General features: G+C 39.2%; 1 protein-coding gene across 1 annotated transcript in view; it reads right to left on the bottom strand.

The window, feature by feature from the left end:
* Positions 1–1,329: 1,329 nt before the first annotated feature.
* MYOM1 (myomesin 1) overlaps positions 1,330–18,444 on the bottom strand; it is a 72,112-nt gene continuing 54,997 nt past the window's right edge. Inside the window, exons 28-39 of the mRNA XM_032182594.1 lie at positions 18,218–18,285; positions 17,187–17,300; positions 16,420–16,507; positions 15,629–15,667; positions 15,430–15,535; positions 13,654–13,817; positions 12,421–12,457; positions 12,083–12,105; positions 10,798–10,853; positions 5,667–5,882; positions 2,686–2,830; positions 1,330–1,487 (exon numbers count right to left, since the gene is read on the bottom strand). Of these exons, the coding sequence (XP_032038485.1) occupies positions 1,330–1,487; positions 2,686–2,830; positions 5,667–5,882; positions 10,798–10,853; positions 12,083–12,105; positions 12,421–12,457; positions 13,654–13,817; positions 15,430–15,535; positions 15,629–15,667; positions 16,420–16,507; positions 17,187–17,300; positions 18,218–18,285 (1,214 nt within the window). The remainder of the gene's footprint in view (positions 1,488–2,685; positions 2,831–5,666; positions 5,883–10,797; positions 10,854–12,082; positions 12,106–12,420; positions 12,458–13,653; positions 13,818–15,429; positions 15,536–15,628; positions 15,668–16,419; positions 16,508–17,186; positions 17,301–18,217; positions 18,286–18,444) is intronic.

Genomic DNA, 18,444 nt, shown 5'->3' with positions numbered 1-18,444 from the left:
ACATCTGGAGATAGCCAATATAATATGACTGAGCCTTCCAAGAATTGAAATCAATAAAAATATTTTCCTATTAATTACAATAGTTTTATTTCTTGTACTTAATAACTTCTGGTGACTTAGAAGTTGAATTCAGGTTGCATATTAACAAAAGAAATTCTGGCCTTTGCTTTATTGATCTTTCAGCTCGAACTCTGTCCTCCAACATATCTGAGCATCCACAGGCTGCATTTTCTTACATCCTCACTAAATAAATGTGTGCATGAACACAGTAATGACTTAAAGCAGAGATTCTTGGCTTATACGTAGCCACACACAAAGGCTGTGTGGGCTATATATATGTAGGCTTAAATGTAGCTGACTCCTGTGGTTCATAGGAAGCCACTGGGCCTGACCCCAGGGAGGAGAAGAAGAGGTGGTTAACTGCTTTGGTGTTGGGCTGAGTCACTGGGGGGAAGGAGGACAGTGGGTCTGGCAGGCTTTGGAAGCAGAAATATGATTTCAGTAGCAAAAATGGTGTAGAGAAATGTGCATTTGGGGCAGTTGATGCTTTATGGGTTAGTGCTATACCCACAGTACTTCACCAAGGCAGGGAGGGAATTAAGGAAGTGGAAAGGACTGGAAAGCAGTCATGTGAATCTCAGTGGTAAGAAATACCAAACATCGTCCATCTGATGAAAGAGATGTGGATGGGAGAAACCTGAACTGAATGAAAACCTACCTGTGGCCTCCCTGTGGCTGTAGGAGATGGTTCTGCTTCTGAAGATCTTCCCCTGTGGCTTCAGTGGTCACGGTGAAAAGTGCAGCCCACGTGTCATGAAAAGAACCATATGTACGGTTTCTTTGAGAAAGGAAATGGGGCCTGCCTCAAGCTATGTTGGCCTACGAGTATTAACAGATCCACAAAACTGATATCGACATTCTTTTACAGGGCAGTAAAGTCAGTTATTTACTGGACAGGATTCATTCTAACAACCTCTGTTTATCATGGACATTTTCTAGCAATTAGAATCACCTTGCCAGTACATGGGGCATTATCAAGGTGCTTAGAAAGGTCTGCAATACAACCACTCTGATACTGAGACCTAAGTGGATGCCTACTGTGCATTTAAAGTTACGAAGTATCACAAATCATATAAAAATAAACACAAACTTTGGTGTTAAAGTACTATGGCTAGCCTACCACCCATGAAAACTCAGCTAAAATGTATTAGTACATAGTAAGATCACAGCAAGATCATACTTTTCATTCAAGAACATTGGATTTAACTCGAGGCTTTTTTTTTTTTTTTTCCCAGTGGTTTCTTTCCCTGTTTCCAGGCCTTCTGTGGGCTAAGGAACCGTTTCTGCTGCTGCAGCCTTTTCATCAGTCTTCTTTGCTGGGTGCTGGTTGCTCTTTGCATCCTTTTTTTTCTCCACTGTGGGGATTCCTTTTGGGTCAGGTGTCTCTTCTGTGGCAATAATTTCATCTACATGTGGCTTAATAAAATCTGATTTAGGAGAAGTAATAAAATTTCCTTTGTATTTACTATAGTTGGCAACATGGAGGAATGCAGAGCTAGATTTTCATTTAGCACTGGTTATGACCTTATTATGTTATTTTCCTCTTCTTATACCCATTCAAAGAGATTCAGTATCACAGACGCTACTACTTTTCACAGAACCAACAACAAGGCCAAATATTTATGATCTCTAATTAAATAAGTTAAGGGATAGAGCCTGCAAAACATTTACATGCACAAATAATTGTTTCTTACGTAAGGCATCTCATTTACACAACTGCTCAGAAATGTCCAAGTTACCCATAGCAGCAAGGCAAGAGAGGAAAGAAATGCTGTTAATTACTACTTCTTGCCTTAGGAACCAAAACAGGAGGAGTAAGATTATAAAATGGTCTGTCAGCAATGATATAACATTTTTACAAACATTTTGTTTGTACAAATGTATAAAAACAAAAAATACTTGGGCAAAAGCATATAAAATATATATTCTGATAATGTTGGAATTTAAGGCTTATTTGGATCTAAAATGCCCTACATAAGGGAAATGTAGCTGTGAAGAATAAATCAATGTCCAAGTAGCAATTATATAAAAAAAGAGTCTAACCAAAGAGAAAAAATCTGTAATACACAAGAATGCTGAATCACCAGAGGGCTTTTCATTTTCCACCCTTTCTCTAGACTGGATGGAAATATGGTTGATTATAATTCCGACTTCAACATTCAATATGGACTTAAAATGAAGAGAGAATAATTTATTGATCTCAAATACCCATATGGTCAGAGTTTTCTAAAACACTTTGGCATTTACCTAGCCTATATATATATTTTTTTTTTTTTTTTGCAAGTGTCAAATGTCTAGCTGGCAAAAATAATTCAATCTGTATATGTACATATGCTTAGGAAATATTTCCTCTGCATTCAGCAATTGGGCAGTAACATTATGGCTTAAAAAACTTCTATCAGTCAAGTGAGCCAAGGTGAGAACTGGTAGCTCGGTGGGATGGGGACTTAAATCTCACTGAGGTTTAACCTGGCAATTCATACTTTGCATTTGTTGTCACATGCATACAGTAAATTTGTTTCTTTGGGACCTGTGAGGTGATGATCAGTACAGACTACTATCTGCATAATGTTCAACATTTTTTTTCCATTGGAGCAGCTGTCATAAAGGTGAAAGCACTCTTACCTTTCTTCTCCCCTTCCTTATGTTGTTTGCTTGCTGTAGTTGCCTTTTTCTTTTTAGATAGAGTTACGTTATTCTGACTTTGTCCTTGGACACTAGCAGCATGCTTAGCCATGTCAGTCTGGCCTGACACAGAAATCACAATCACCTGAAGCAAAGCAAGAACAGAAAATGCACAAGCGAGAGATGGGGACTGAGTCCCTGGCAGCAATATGTTTAGAAACTACTCCTTGAATTTTCAGGGCACATACGTCTTCTGAACCAAAGAGAAGCAGAATCCTGATTCTTATCTGGGAGATGACCCACTTCTTATATTCCCTTGCCAAATGGAATTTGCCATTCTGCCAAATGGATGGAGGCAGCAGGACAGATTTTTGAAGATGCAATAGTAGAAATAAGCTGCTGCCAAAATGCAATTATCATTTAAATTATGCTAACGCTAAATAATAAACATCAGCTACCAGGACTTGCAAGGAGCAAGTTAGATTCTTGTTTTCACTTGGGAAGATGGACAAGAGATGTAATGTTGTTGCTTTTACATAGCATAATGTTCTGAGTCGAGGATGAAATGACCTGCTTATCACCCCTGGGCTGGCCTCATATTATACTAAGAGAAATTATCAAATAATTTGACATTTCTTCTCTAAACTCAGGAAGCTTGATGTATCTCAAATTACAGATATTCTCCTGCTAATATTTTGAAATATAATAATCAAACTATTTTACGTTGTCTGAAACACAGCTGTGTAACTAAATAGTCTGATTTTTTTTAACTGAGATTGTGATTGATTACTGTCCATAATTGCACACTTAAGATTGCAGTAATCCCAATAAATATTATTAAATAAAATTAAATATTTGAGTTTAAAATATTTTAGTAGATAAGGCCATGTGATGACTGAACACATTTACTGTTTATGTGAGATGCTGAAAACATGGTAGCTTTATGTAATTTCATGTTAAAAATAACTGATGTGAAAACCATTCTGGAAGAAAAAAGATGTATACCAGATAAACCTACCATGTCCCAGTGGTACTTTTCATGGATAACATTAAGCACATGCTAAAATGTTTTGATATGTTATAAATCTGAATTAAATCTGGATATATTTTTTTGAATTATTAATATCGTTATTAGTTTCTATACTCCAATTTTTTTTTTTTGAAGACAAAGACCTTTAAACACAATGCCAGCAAACCAGCACTTAATTCTCCACGTACTAGACATTAAGAATTCCCTCATGCACCCACTTGGCCTTTAACATTAGCTGTAGTTGACAGTAAACCTCAGATGGCAAGGATTTAAGTCAGCATTAGCTGCACAGCACTTACACAGCACTGTGTATTCCTCACAGAAATGCCAATACTGCAGCAAAATGAGTGCCTGGGAAACAGCACTGTTTCTGCAGCCACCATGGTTAAAAATGATGAGGAAGTATGTAAAGGATGCGCACAGATCATCCTTACACAGAACACTGGAAATATATACAATTGTTCTTTAGATTTTGATGTGAAAAATCACTGTGCTGCTGCGAGATCAGTTCTGAAAAGAATTATTAGGATGGCATAATATCATATCAAATATGTCCAACAGGATGGAAATATATATGCATTCTGTTGCTATTCCTCAGCTAATAATCAGTGGCATTGTTGTAAAATGGCTGACAAGGATTTTTTAATCTATAGAAGTGTGTTCAGGATCTGGACAAATGGTTCTGAAATATTTTTGGATCTGGATGAAAGGTTCTTAAATATTTTTATCTGAAAAAAAAAATATATTTTTTTTTTTTCTCAGTTCCAGTAAAGATTATTTTTGTACCCTCAAAGGATCTTAAAGAAATATGTTATTTCTGATCTTCAGTGTTAAATGTGGATGAAATTAACTAGGGTCTCAGTCTAACAACATACTTACCTACCACCCTTCAGTCAAAATTCACGATCAGGCCCTTTGAACTGCATGAGACTACTCCTGTGCCTCAACTGGCAAAAATACCTTTGTGAGCTGAGATGTGAAGCAGTGAAGGTCTGGACTGAGAAATGTGAAGTGATGCCATCAGGGATTTTGCAGTGACAAGTAAAGTGAAGATTAACATGGATCTAAAGTGAAGCTAGAGGTAAATAAAGTGGTGAAAAGGTTAAGATAATAAGATAATGTGAACAACCAGGACAGCCGTGACCAGTAAAACATGACACAGTGAAACAAACTCATGACAGAATGAAAGAAGTGAATCCCATTTATTTGTGAACATAGAGGAGAGTTCATTCATATTTGTAGACACATGCAGACATTAGTAGTATTCTAGCCTCCTAAGTCTTCGTTTTCATTTATATTACAGTACTTTTACCCCAATTGGGCAGATTAAACAATATTTATGGATGTAAATTACACCCATATTAAGGCCTCTCTAAAGTAACACAGCAATACAAGGGGGCCTTAATGTAGACGAAAACCAGCACTAACTTCTCCAAGGTTTGAATTCTCTTAACACATTCCATCTATGCTACTTTACCAAAGTTGGAACAAATCTAAACTGCAGCTGAGAAATGCCTTGATCTTTTTTTATCTTTCCATCTGCCTCATCAGTTGCCTCCACTCAAATCCTTTGTCACCCTTTTCTTTTGTGTTGTGTGGTCAAGTGCCCCAGGAAGGGGGTCAAATTGCAGACCAGTGTTTACAGCCAGCATGCATTTGGCTGGGGTGAGAGGATGGCACAACAAGGTTCTGTGAAGTTAGCAGTGAGAAAATACTTAGGAGATGCACTATTTTCCCTGGCACAATTAAGGGCTTTAGAAACACAAATGAAATGAATGGAAAAATTCAAGGCTACCTGCTAAAACAGTAAGCCATTTACACACACACATTATGTCAGCATTGTCATCCAAAACCTCCCCCATACTTCTGTTTCCTAGTCTTAAATTCATGCTTTCGTTTTCTTATCTTCCTTCTTATTTTCTTGCTCTTCCTCTGGTATGAACACACTTACAGTGACATCACTGGTCTCTGTGCCATACTTGTTCTTCACCACGAGGCTGTACTTCCCAGAGTCGAGTGTGGACACAGAAGAAATGGTGAAGTTGACGTTCTTTCCAGATTCAAATTTCAGGATGCAGTTAGCATCCGATACAAATGATTTTTCATTCTTCAGCCATGAGACCTCTGGGGTAGGATCTCCCCAGACAGTGCAAGACAGATTGAGTGCCTACAGAAAAAAGTATGAAAGGATTATATGTAAGAGTCAATAAATACTTGCTGTGTTTTCTGATGCACAATTCTCCAAATGTTCCACCTCCTCCCATTTAGCTTCCTGCTTTTAGGAAATGGATACATGTCATCATCAGTGATCAATAGTTTTTGTCACAGTCTTCTGTATCGTAAAGAAAAAGAACTCAGTTAATTCAAAAACTCCATTACGACCTTTTCAATATTTTATGGACCTTCTTCTCTGCTCTAATAATGATTACTGGGATTTTCTCCATGCATAATGTTTAATACAAAACCAGATATCAGCTGCATTTTTGTGGTAGACCCAAAATATGAATTTGAGGATCTATTAGATGGATTTGTTCAGGTTAAGCTCACTACGTATTTGCCACAGAAGCAAATAAAGCCTGTCTTCCTTTTGGAAATAATGACTAAGGGCGAAGTGTCCCTGGAATATTTTGTTTAATTTAGGATCTTTTTAAACCATGCCCTGACAGCTCTTTCAACTACCTTAATTTGTTTTATGCAGTCCTATAAAACTATTTTTAACTGAAATCAAAACAGACTTTACTGTTTCTTCAGTGCTCATGTAAGTATATCCCTTCGATGTTAGTAAGCTTCCTAAGTCCAAACAGACTGAAGGAAGCATCTTCATTATCAAGTCAGTTGTTGGAGAGATCACTAGCCATTTAATAGATTCTGCAGGCTGGCACATCTAAGGTGCATACAATGTTTGGGTCTCTTTTTTTTTTTTTTTTTTGCTGTTGTCAACTGAGGTATATGTGTTACATATGGACATCACAAGGGATGCTGTTATCCCTTCCTCCACTCACAATGCTGTAGGAATCTTCTCAAAGAGTTTGCAACAGTGAACATCACATAGAAAGTCAAATGTAAAACATATTCACATGAATCTTTAGTGTACATACACCTTTCTCTGACCTTTATTTAGTAAGGAATTGATTTATGTCTAAGTACTAAATAGTACATTGCTCCAAACTGAAAATATTCCTCAGAGAGAAATCTAACTTTTTCTCTAGCAAAATTTGAAAAATATACTACAGAGAAAATGGTCTTCAGTGGTACATAAGGAATGGACAAGGTTCTGCTTGACTGAAATCAAGTTTCTTGTCCATTTTTTAAAGGCTTTTGATAAAAATACATCAAAAATAGAGGCAACTGAGGAGAATCACATTGTGACCCTATATATTGTCATGTCAGAAAGGCATTGTACTTCTGAGAACAAAAATCATAATCACAGAAATCCCAAATCCTAAAGAACAGAATGAAAACAAAAGGGAGGGTGAAGTTTCCCCCCCAACCACCACCAACACATATATCTTGGTACTGAAGGAAAGACACATACTGGGTGTGGGGTGGTGAAAGCCTGGTGGAAATGGCCCCTATCTGATTTCCTGCAGCACCTACAGTTGATGACAACTTGGGGATTATGGATGCCTTCTCCTGTAGCCCACTGGTAAGAATGTGGTTTTGACCATATCAGTTCATCTTTTCAAAAAGATGGGGAAAACAAGTGGTTTTACATTTCCCCCTTTTCCTTAACACTATCAGTGCAAACATGTCCTCTGCCTTGGTCTCAGCCAAGAATTGCACGTGTCCCTTATAGCATTCAGTATTTCTTTAATGTGTTCTGGTTTTCTAGCAAGCAAGAGGTCATCACTAAATTACCTCATCTACCACTCCAAGATGATAATAAGCTCATGTCCTTGTCTGGGCTGCTCTAATAGGGGCATCATTCAAACCTCAGGTGTTTGAAGTGGTGCAGTACTCCTTAATTCAAAGGAATACAGCATCAACAATGACTTTTTTCTTCTAAATCATTCATCAAAATAGCCACATTTGGCTTAACCTTGCATCACTAGCTCCGGCTTGACATCTGTGCTCCTCTTTATGTTCCCAACTCTTGTTAATTTTCCGGCTATTAGTGTGTAGAGATGTATCTTCTAATCCACTATGTTGATGGCAAGATCTCTGGTCATGCCAAAGTTTTCTGGAAGACAGTTCCATGATTATGGAGCCTTAGCCAAGCAGAAGTGGTTACCCTCTGTGACTGTACCTGTCTGCTTCAGATTTTCTGTTCTTTGGGCAGGTTATAGTTCTTGCTCATGTATTCATGCCTGTACTACTCGCAGAAAACCCTGATTATAATGCAGTATTTATCCTGAAATACCTATCCCAGTAACAAAGTGTGTTCTGTCCTGCTAAGGGTAAGAGGCACTTTTCCCCTCCAAAGTAATCCATCTTTTCCAGTAGTTGTCTGGCTCTAATGATTGTCCAGTGGGGAAAAAAAGAAGGGGGTGGAGGGTGGACTAGAAACATGTCTAGATGTTACAGTGAGTAAATGGCATCTATCAGGAAATCTGATCTATCTGAAAAACCCTGCATGAGTAAACCTCACTTCTTTCAACCACATCTCTGTATTTCAAAGCTCCATACAGAAGTTCACATCATAAATCTGCAGCTGGGACACTGATGCCCGTGCACTTGGAGCAACCAGGTGCTGCAAGTCCAGACCCTTTGTGTCTCTGCTTGACTTCTCTGCATTTCACTGCAGATTAGCATGAGTAGGGTATTGCAGATGGGAGAGGAAAATGTGTTGTATTTCAAGTATTGCCATTTCACCTGCATATTATCACATACTCACATTTATGGGCAGTTTGGACTAAGATGCCAGGGTATTAATTAAAGCAGCTAAGTTATGGGAACATGCTCCTTCTTCCAGCCTACCTATAAGGGCACCAACCCTGGCAGAAGGGGAGAACAGGGGGAGCTGGTGGGCAGGAGGATGTAACATGTCGCTTCTAGGTCTGAAAGTGCCTGTCTGCCAGGATCCAATGTCTCCTTTGAAAAATAAAACCCCTTACTTTTGTTAAAACAACTACTTAGGTTAAATTGGCCATCTGTATGCAAAACTTATGCTAGTTTTGTCTGATATGAACTTCCCTAATATGAACTGACACTTAGCCTTTTCCAATTATAACCCAATGCTGAAGAGCTTTTATGTCTATCAGTGGAAGCCTCTTAGGCCATCTGTAGCACTGTTTGATTAACACTAGGTAAGTGCTGGCTCATGTATTCCCACACATATCCTTCAGCTCATGTGTAAAAAGCCAGTCAATAGCATCGCAATCGCAGTGTTAAGTTTAAGTTTGAGATCCAGTTATGGCTGCACTTGTATTCAGAACCAAAACTTGCAATTGCCAGTTCTCGACTACCTCATTTACTCATATTCAAAATCCTTGCTGATTGTGCAATTTGCATGGATTACACACCAGGTACAGAAAACCACCCTCCCCCTCTCTCCAGCATATATGCAAGCAGTAGGCAGATGAGCCAACAACACCCAAACACACAGTGCTTTCCCTGAATGCTCTCTGCCCTACTCTGTTTCTCAAAAAGATCATCTACAGAATCCAGACACATAAGGTCAACGATATTTGTCTCAAGTTCTGGGAGTTTTCCAGTCGCTTATTCAAACATCACAAATGTCCTTGCTGTCAAGGACAATGTGTGTCTGGGTAAGATTTTGCAACTCATTTTTTTTTATGAACTGCTTTTGTTGTAAACTACACAATTTGCTTTAGTGAGCTTATACTCGACTTCAACTCTCTTTTGTCAGCTTTAACCTGATAATAATCACCCAAATTTATCCCCTGCCAAACCTGTATGAGAATCTCATATTCAAGCAGAAATGATATTGTCTGAAATTCTGCAAATTCGTTCTATTTCTTTCTGTCCTCTGCCTACAGTTACAATACTTGTATGAATGCTGCTTATTTTTACATCATTCCATGAGCCACTAAATCCTTTAATGAAAAGTTTAATCAAATGTTATTCCATTTTGTAATGTCAAGATGCTTAATTTTCCCTGAACTGCTGCAACCCACTATCTGGTGGCTATGTTTGTTGTCTTGCATTGTCAAGCTTTTAGATTTTTAATGCTTCTGCTCAGTTTATAACCAAGTACCTCTAACCCAGCTGACCCACTACCAGAAAAAAAATGGAAATATCAAGAAGCTGTCTTACTGTAGTTATCCTGTTACAGCTTTTCAACTACATTCAAATGTCTCATTTCAGTGTTCGCCCACACTTTGAAAAGGAAGTGGCTTATGGCTGACCAGAGGGAGGTGAAGAGCAGATGCTTTTGGTCTCAGTGCTACTTTGCTGCGGCTTGTAGAAGCAGAGTGCTGGGAAAAGGTTACAAGATTATGAACTGACTTCCTGGGATGTCTGTCCTGTGCTTGAGCAGTGACATGGCTGTGTTCCCCTGTGACTGCCTTACAAAAAACTTTTAGCCAAACTCCACTAATATAGTCCGATGTAATACCAGTGACTTCCTCTGACTTCCTTCCCACTAACCCCAATGAAATAGAGAAAAATTTCTCCTTTGGTCTGAAAGAGAATTGAGTTAGAAAGGTTTACTGCTTTTAGCCTGTTTAAAAGGCAGCTTTGACAGATCTGACTATCAGTTAACTCCATAAGACACAAAATGTGTAACTATCCTATGAAAAAAAGGGAATCAAAATCTTCCATGGTACCCTGTTACAATAAACAGATAGATAGATAGATAGATAGATAGATAGATAGATAAACCTAACAGTGAAACCTGCGCATGAATTTTTAAAGAGCTGGTTACATAAGGAATTTTAGTCTCAGCTCACATTGTCATCTCACTTTTATCTAATGCTTAAGAAAAGACACTGCCCTAAATAAATAAACCCATCTGTGCAAGACCATTGCATTATGTACAGAAGACAGGGAATGAATAAATAATGTGGCAGATTTTAAAGATGGAATCTTTTTTTTAAAAAAAAAAGGTGAATATTTTGCTGTCATTGAAAGGCATTCAAGCTGTTCAGCTGTTGTGTAAAGCTTTGGTGAATTCACTGTACCTTGCCTTCCTGGATGGTGACAACATCGGGCAAACCTCCAAGCACCCGTGCACGGTCTGAAAAGAAATGAACATAATTTTCTTTAGTCTCTCAAAATCAACTCTGTCCCAGATTCTGTTTCCCCTCTAGTTCTTTCTTCTTATCTTATTTATGTACAACTTGTCTCTGATATCTGCGCTAGGACAGAATTACTCAGCATTCTTAGCACACCATTTGGACTTTAGAAACGTTTGATTCACAGCAAAAGAAGTGTTAACAGCTGGCATCAGTCACTTACAGGAGGGAATTAAAGTCCATGTGCTGTGTCCTGCAGATTTAGCCACTGATTCAGTGTTGCTTGTGATTACACATGCACACACAAAAAAATTTTGAATTTTTGAGATCTGGTGCTCTAAATTTTTAGTGTCATAAACCAGAAACGTGTTTCTGATAAGGAATGAATGGCAGCTAAGACAGTGCTGAAGATTTGGTTTTGATCTAAAAACAACAACAGGCTTCAGTCTTGGTGACAGCAGTGAAATGCCACCCCTTTGTGTGCACCTGGACGTAAACAAGGTCGGTATCTGCTCTACAGGTTAAGCTCAAAGTCCCATAGGAATCTTACATAAAAACAAATAAGCTGATCACATGCAGGCTTTCAGGTACCTATTCTGGAACATGGATTTTTTTAGTTGTAAGTCCTGGTGGAGCCTGGCAGAGGAAGGACGTGACTATAGAGCATGTTCTCATCTAATATACTCTGTAAAATATACACTCTGGAGTAAATGGCAACTTGATGAAGTAATGAGCACGACTATGTTGCCTGTGCCAGCCCTCTATGAATCATGCAGAGTTAGAAATGAATTGCCCAGGGCAGGGCTGTTCCTGCTCCTTTCCTGCTACCTCAGCTGGAACTAGCAGGGATTGCTGTACATAGCCCAAACCCTTTCCATTTGGAGTCTATATCCAGTGAGGAGTTAACTCAGATCCCTCTCCATATTTTTCTCCCCCAAATTTTCTCACTCTGGTTATGCCCTATGATGGGAACAGGAGCTTATTCTGGAAAAGTCCACGTAACCCCTTCTTAAATTGTAAAATTAAATTGTTAAATTAGCGGCAATGTGCAAAATGTTAAATCATGCTCCTTGCTTCCCTTGGTGTAAGGTCAACTAGTTTTAGGATGCGCACAGGTATGTACATGTGCATACATGCCCCCTCTCTCTCTCCCAACACACAACTTTCCTGTATAGGAAGAAAACCCTCATAAACAGCTTATTGTGATTACTGTCAAAGAAGGCCCACTTACTTTTCTCTGCAATCGCAGCTTGCCTGGAGTTGAAAGAAACAAAAAGAAAATCCAATTTTATTTAAGGTTTACTTAGAGTGATGGAAAAATAGCTCGTCTTTTAAATTGCCTTAATCAGTTAAAAGAAAATGCCTCTTGTCATTTGGCAATACTGCTTTTTCTTCATTACCTAACTGTTACATAAGAGTTATACCAAAGCAGTCACATGCAAAACTCCTACAGGCTTCTGTAGGACTAGGATTTGTTTCATACGATATTTTTAGCTCTAGCACAAAACAAACAAATACCATTATTATTTTATGGGTGCCATTGCTGTATTTGAATTGCATAATACTTACTTTAGTCTCTGGAACTCAGCAAAGGCTTCATCAAATGCTTTGTAAAGAGAAAAGTTGATTTTAAAGGTAGGTTCAAAGATAGGCCACCACAAGCGTTCATTTAAAATGCAGAAATTAATTTAAAATGTAGACATCATTAAAGAAATATTCAAGTATGGATACATGCTGTGATACTGTATAAGCCCTAAAATGCTGAGTGGTTCAACTAATAAAGGCAGTCTTGTATATGGTAACTATTATATGTACATATGCATACATAAACACAATTCTTTTTTCTACTAAAGGTCAAAAATTCACACAGAGTGATAGGAGAATGATAGGCTGAAATTACCTCACAAAACAGAGGAGGAAACCCAAAATATACCACACTAAAGTCATCCAAACTTTTTTTGATCACAACCCCCTATTAGTAATACAATTTTGAGTACCCTCCATATGTGTATACGCAATTCTTTATAAATTATATACACATGCTACTGAAGTTCTTGTGTTGTTTTTTTTCCTGTACCCCAGTGGATTGTCATATATACTCCAATTTGCAGACCACTTGCTTATGATACAGAGATTTATTTTTCCTAAGTGCTTTTCACACTTTTTCTCAAAAAATGAGGATAGAGTAAAGAAGGAGCAACCAGAGATGCTTGTAAGTATATCATCCTTACACAGGTCTTATAGGCCCAAAGCAAAGCGTTAGGGATGGGAAATGCTGGGGATGGAAAGCAGAAACTCAGAAGTAGTTAATGTGCTTCGTAGGTTCTGAGAGCTCTCTCAGAGTAAGAGCTTCCATCAGTCAGTTGAATTAATTTTAGCTGTTCCCGTAACATTCCCTCATTGTGCTGATGAAAGGGACCAGTCTTGACATCTCTGAAGAATAAGGAGCCCTATTATATCCATCAAAGAAATACAGTAGGAAAGTAACAGAACAAACTTGTCCCTCACTTCCTTCTCTGAGTATTATTACTTGGAAGGGGAAGATACAGAAGGCATTCAGTGCAACAACTTGTGTCTAAAATTGTCAATCAATGCCAGCAACCCAAGGGTTTTGTAAGATAACCCAGAAACTGGGCTGACATCTCCATAGGCAACTCCAGGGCAAACTGCAAGCTGATATTTGGAATGGGAAAAATTAACCTGATACCCAAATAGTATCAGATTGATCCTGCTAGAGATGCTCCTGCCCTACCACAGCGTCATACCCATGTGCAGGTGATATTAACAGCATGGATGGCCTACCTTGTCCAGACAGATCCACTGTCTTTTTGTGTGCGGTTTTACCATCAAAGAGTTCCATGGTGTATTTGCCTTTGTCCTGAGGAGTTGGCTCATTGATCTGCAGCCAGATCTGCTCCCCGGTGACACCAGTCTTCACTCTGTCTGTAAACCTAATCTGGGTGTCACTGAAAAATACAAAACAATGTCACCCCTTCATTTTTACTGGAATATAAACAGGATTTGTTCCTGTTGTGTCACTCAGAACACCTGCAGTTACTAAATGATTTCCAAGGTGCAATAGTATGCCATCATATTTTGAAGCTTTTGAAGCCAATTCATTGCTAAACTGGAGACCAAAGGGACAGACTTATCATGACAGTCTTCTTCTGTTCAATTTCCAGCTCTCCTCAAAGCTTGCAGACAGGTTATGAACCTGAGTCATAGAAATATTACACAGACTTAAGACCCAGATATCTGATGGTAATACCTCAAATGTTTCTGTGTTCTCTCTAGCACAAGTTTATTTCTGCTTGAGCAAAGCAAAACTACATAGGGCTGTACCTGAAGAAAAACACTTTTGTTACAAATGGTTTTTGCCTAGTTTGAAAGTTTTCTCATGTTCTGCTATGCCTTGGCTTTTACAGTTAAATGTATCTTGACACAAATACATCTCACATGAAAAATACCAATTTTCAGCTTCTTAGCTAAGCAGTTAATTGCTCTGGAAAATGCAGAAGATATTTGTCAAATAAGCTGCTCATTTTCTTTTTATCTTTCAATTGATAGCTTTGAATATGCTAGAGGGTCAAAGAGCAATTTGATGTGCTTCAAGATGAAATTAGCTTCTAAAAATTAAATAGAGAAAAGAGAGAGACAAGCAAGAAGTATAGAAAAAGAGACAAAATGAAGGGAGAGAAAAAATCCAGGGCAATTCGTATTCACATCTAGTTTGGTAATGCTCGGGTCTCCTGGTTTTACCAGATCAAAATGTATGCCAAGAAAGAGGAAGACCTCAAACTGCTACCATATACACAGGAAGTGAAACAGCAAGAACATTAATAATAGATTTAAAATAAACTAAGTTGTTTACTTTTCTGAGTTTTTCAGTACAAGCTGTTTATGCTGAGTGAAAATTCAAAGCTGTCTCATGGACTTGGATACACAACTCCCATTAATTTTATGGGGAGCTGGGTATTCAACTGCTTTGTAAGAGTCTCAGTTCTCCTGTCTGTCCTTGTTAGGCTCTGAGCGCTCACAGGAGGGCCTGTCTGGATTTTACTGCCTCAGGCACGTGTTGAATCAATCTTGTTTTGCCTCCAAAACATGAACCCATGCATGAAGAGGATGTGCCCGTTTGCCCCAGTTCCTGTGAATTATGGCTCCTAGACAAGCAGGCCTCCAGGCCAGGTATCTCTGAACCAGATGTGCAGGCCTCTAACAGAGCTTGTCAGTGCCATAGATCATACTCGTGTTGCCCCTCAAAACCAGTTCAGAGGAAGATGCAGATCCCATTCGGGAGGTGGGAAGCCCTCTGAAGCAGCACAGCCCTGACAGCAGCACATGGCGTGGGACTGTCGGTCTCACATGAAAACAGCAGGAAGGCCCCGTGCCACCAAGACCTAACTCTCCTACTGGTTCCTCGTGGGTGAAGTTCACTGAAACTAACTCACATGAGAGAAAGACCCCTGAGAGATGATGACAAGACAGCTGTGCCTAGTCTGTTTCATATACCCAGGTTCTTTCTGAGTCTATAAAAAACAAACCACACTGATATTTGCAAAGCTTTTGCATACTTACTTGTGTACCCAGCCTACTCTCAGATCCTCCACATAATAGGTGACGAAGGAGTACAGTCTGATACCCTCAGCTGTGCTCTGGATTTTCAGGTCTGTTGCAGATAAAGCTGCAAGAAGACCACATGTTTTTATGCAGCCATGCAGGCATTCATTGAGTGTCACAATGAGTCATTCATCTCAGAAGAGAATTAAAAGCTTACCAATCCTTCTGCATACTTCATTCATCAGATCTGCAAAAGCTGTGGAAACAAAATCCATAGACTAAACTCAGTGTCTGCATCTCAAGCACAGTCAATCATAGGCCAAGCACCGATTCTGAAATATTCTCCCCAGTAGGGTCCAACAAGAAATGAGACCTACCTTAAAAAGAGTATTAGAAAGCTAAGTAATGCCAAAATGTAACCTGTTATTCCACAGTTTCCAGACTTTAACCTTTATGAATACTGCTGCAGCTGAACTGTATTCTTTTTTTTTTTTTTTTTTTTTTTTTTTTTACCCTGTAAATGACCGTATTCAGTAGGACTGCTGACCTATCTGTGTACATTGCAATGGATATGATTTTTTCCCACTTGCTTGGAACTTTAACTATAACTGAAATTTTAAAAACGCAGTGGTCACAAGGAATGGAAAAGCCTCTAAATATAGTAATGACAAAACATTTTAAAAAGTGAGATCTTTTAAAAGTATCTAGCTCTGTAATTTCTTTCTATAATTGCAGACTTAAACTACTGGTGAGCCCCTGAGGAAATGTGTTATCATTTTGCTCAGCACTAGTCATCACATTCTCGCAAAATTATACAAGATCCTCATGCAGTGAGGCATATTCAAATGTTACTTGTGCTAAACAATCTCTGCTTTTCTAATGAGATGATCTTATATACAGGAGGAACGAAACCACAGGAAGGAGACTTATGCAGTTATCTTTATTGCCTCGATCTTGCTTGCAGGCTGTCGGCTGCATGGCTTAGAGCATGCAGAAAGGGGCTCTGACCTGTGTCCGTAAGCTTGAGCTCACTGGTGTCCTTTCCTCTGTCATCCTTCAGTATGACTTCGTAAGTGCCAGTGTCTTTCTTAGAAAACTGTAAAAACAGTATTCAGAGCAGTTATGGTAGAAAAATCCAGATTTTGTGGCCCGGCCCGGCCTCATCTCATACCATCCCAATCCCTGTCCTACAGGAGGTGCCCGATGCCCAGGGCTGGGGTTACCCTGGTGCCTCCTGTGCCCAGCTCCTGGCTGGGGTGGTGGGTCAGGACCTGGCTGGGAGGTCCTGCCCTGACAGCCCCATCATGGCCCCCATCCACCACAGGGCTTCTGCCCTTTTTCAGCCAGAGGAATGGAAAGCAAAGAGATTTAGTGGTTAATGCAGGTCACACCCTGTGTCTGCAGCAGAGCTGGGCAGGGACCACAAATCTCAAGTGTGTCTCTTGGGTGACTTTGAGAGGGCGGTCCTCTGGAAGCCCAAGTGACAAGCACTTCCTAAGTGCAAGTCACAACAGAGATGTGGTCTCATTCGGTTGTTAACTGACATGCAAAGGAAGCGACATGCTTATTATCTCTACTGTCATCATTTCCTGAAAATCTGAGTGAGCAGTTATAGATAGAAATTTATTTTAGCTAAAATATAGACGCCTCATGAGTTTTTCCGTTTTTAAAACCCACTTCCTATTTTGATTGTTCTGTTGAAATATCAGATCATATCTTTCACTTGAATTCATAACACTGACTTCAGATTAGGGTTAGCAAAGACAGTCACTCACCTCCGATATCAGCAGAGTGCACACACCATCTTTAAAGTCATGTTCTTCATCTACCATTATCTCCCTGTCATCTTTGTACCATACAATGTGTGTTTCCTTCTTAATATTAGCCACCTAAAATGGATGAAAACCACATTGCAATTATTCTCACATTGCAGACAGTCCCCGAGTTCACAAGGATCCGTCATTCCTATTAAGGTCTGTTTTCCTGAATGGGTGGATGGATGGATGGATGAATGGATGGACGGACGGATGGACGGACAGACGGATGGCAGACCTGAAGAAAAATATTTAAGCTATTTTCCAAAGTGTTTTGTGTGAAAAAAAAAAACAGCAAGAGCACAGGATGATTTGTTTTACCTCTGCTTGTGATAAGGGGGGGACACAGAGGACTGAACGGCAGCCCTAGCTCACTGCAGAGACGTGACCAGAGAGCTGTCAGGGGATAACAAATTTACGGTCCAGAGGCAGGTGCTCTTTATCCCTTCAGAACAAATGTTACCTTCCTCCTACCCTGCTCCTGTGCCAGTCTCTATCTTAAATGCCTGAACTGGGAAGCTGTACGGGCACATCTAACAAGTCCCTGAATACCAGTGGTGATACACAAGAAGTGTGTTATAAAGAGTTCCCTTCTTGAATGATTTTTTGCAGATGGCCTCTCTTTCTATTTCCAGCACAGTAACCGACACATTGCTGTTTGTTCAGATACAGTATTTCTGTAAAGAAAGCAGAGTTTATTAATCATACTGCAGGAGGACAATCTATTTGTTTTTCACCACCATCTTCTCCTTCATCAGTTTTTGAGCTGCTTTTTGCTGGACAGGAAGGAGTTTTGCCCAAGTCTCTGACTATCTACAATCACTCCAGCATGATTAGCCCATGTGTTTTCAGTCTCTTCCACAACTCAATATGCAGTTGGGAATACAAAACCAAAGACTTGTCTTTAGTCCTTTTCCTCCCTCAGCATCTAAGCAGCAGTAGGACAAAGTGCTTCTCTGAACATTGCACTTAGTCTTTAACTTGTCCCTTACCTTACATTTCAACATCACATTACAGTCATCGGTAACTTCCCATCCCAGCTTATCCACAAAATGAGGACCTGTTTGAAATTACAGATATTTTATTTAAAAAATTACATCAGTGGTATGCAAGATACAAAAACAAAGGCTAATGTGTTTTTCTTGACAAGAATACTGTTATATTTTAAAGTTTTTTTTTTTTTTTTTTTTTTCCATTTCTCCTTCAAAAGGCAAGCAAC

The sequence above is a fragment of the Aythya fuligula genome, chromosome 2, assembly GCF_009819795.1.
Source record: "Aythya fuligula isolate bAytFul2 chromosome 2, bAytFul2.pri, whole genome shotgun sequence".
NCBI lineage: Eukaryota > Metazoa > Chordata > Aves > Anseriformes > Anatidae > Aythya > Aythya fuligula.
The sequence above is the reverse complement of the archived record's forward strand: the minus strand, read 5'-3'. Positions and strand labels throughout refer to the sequence as shown.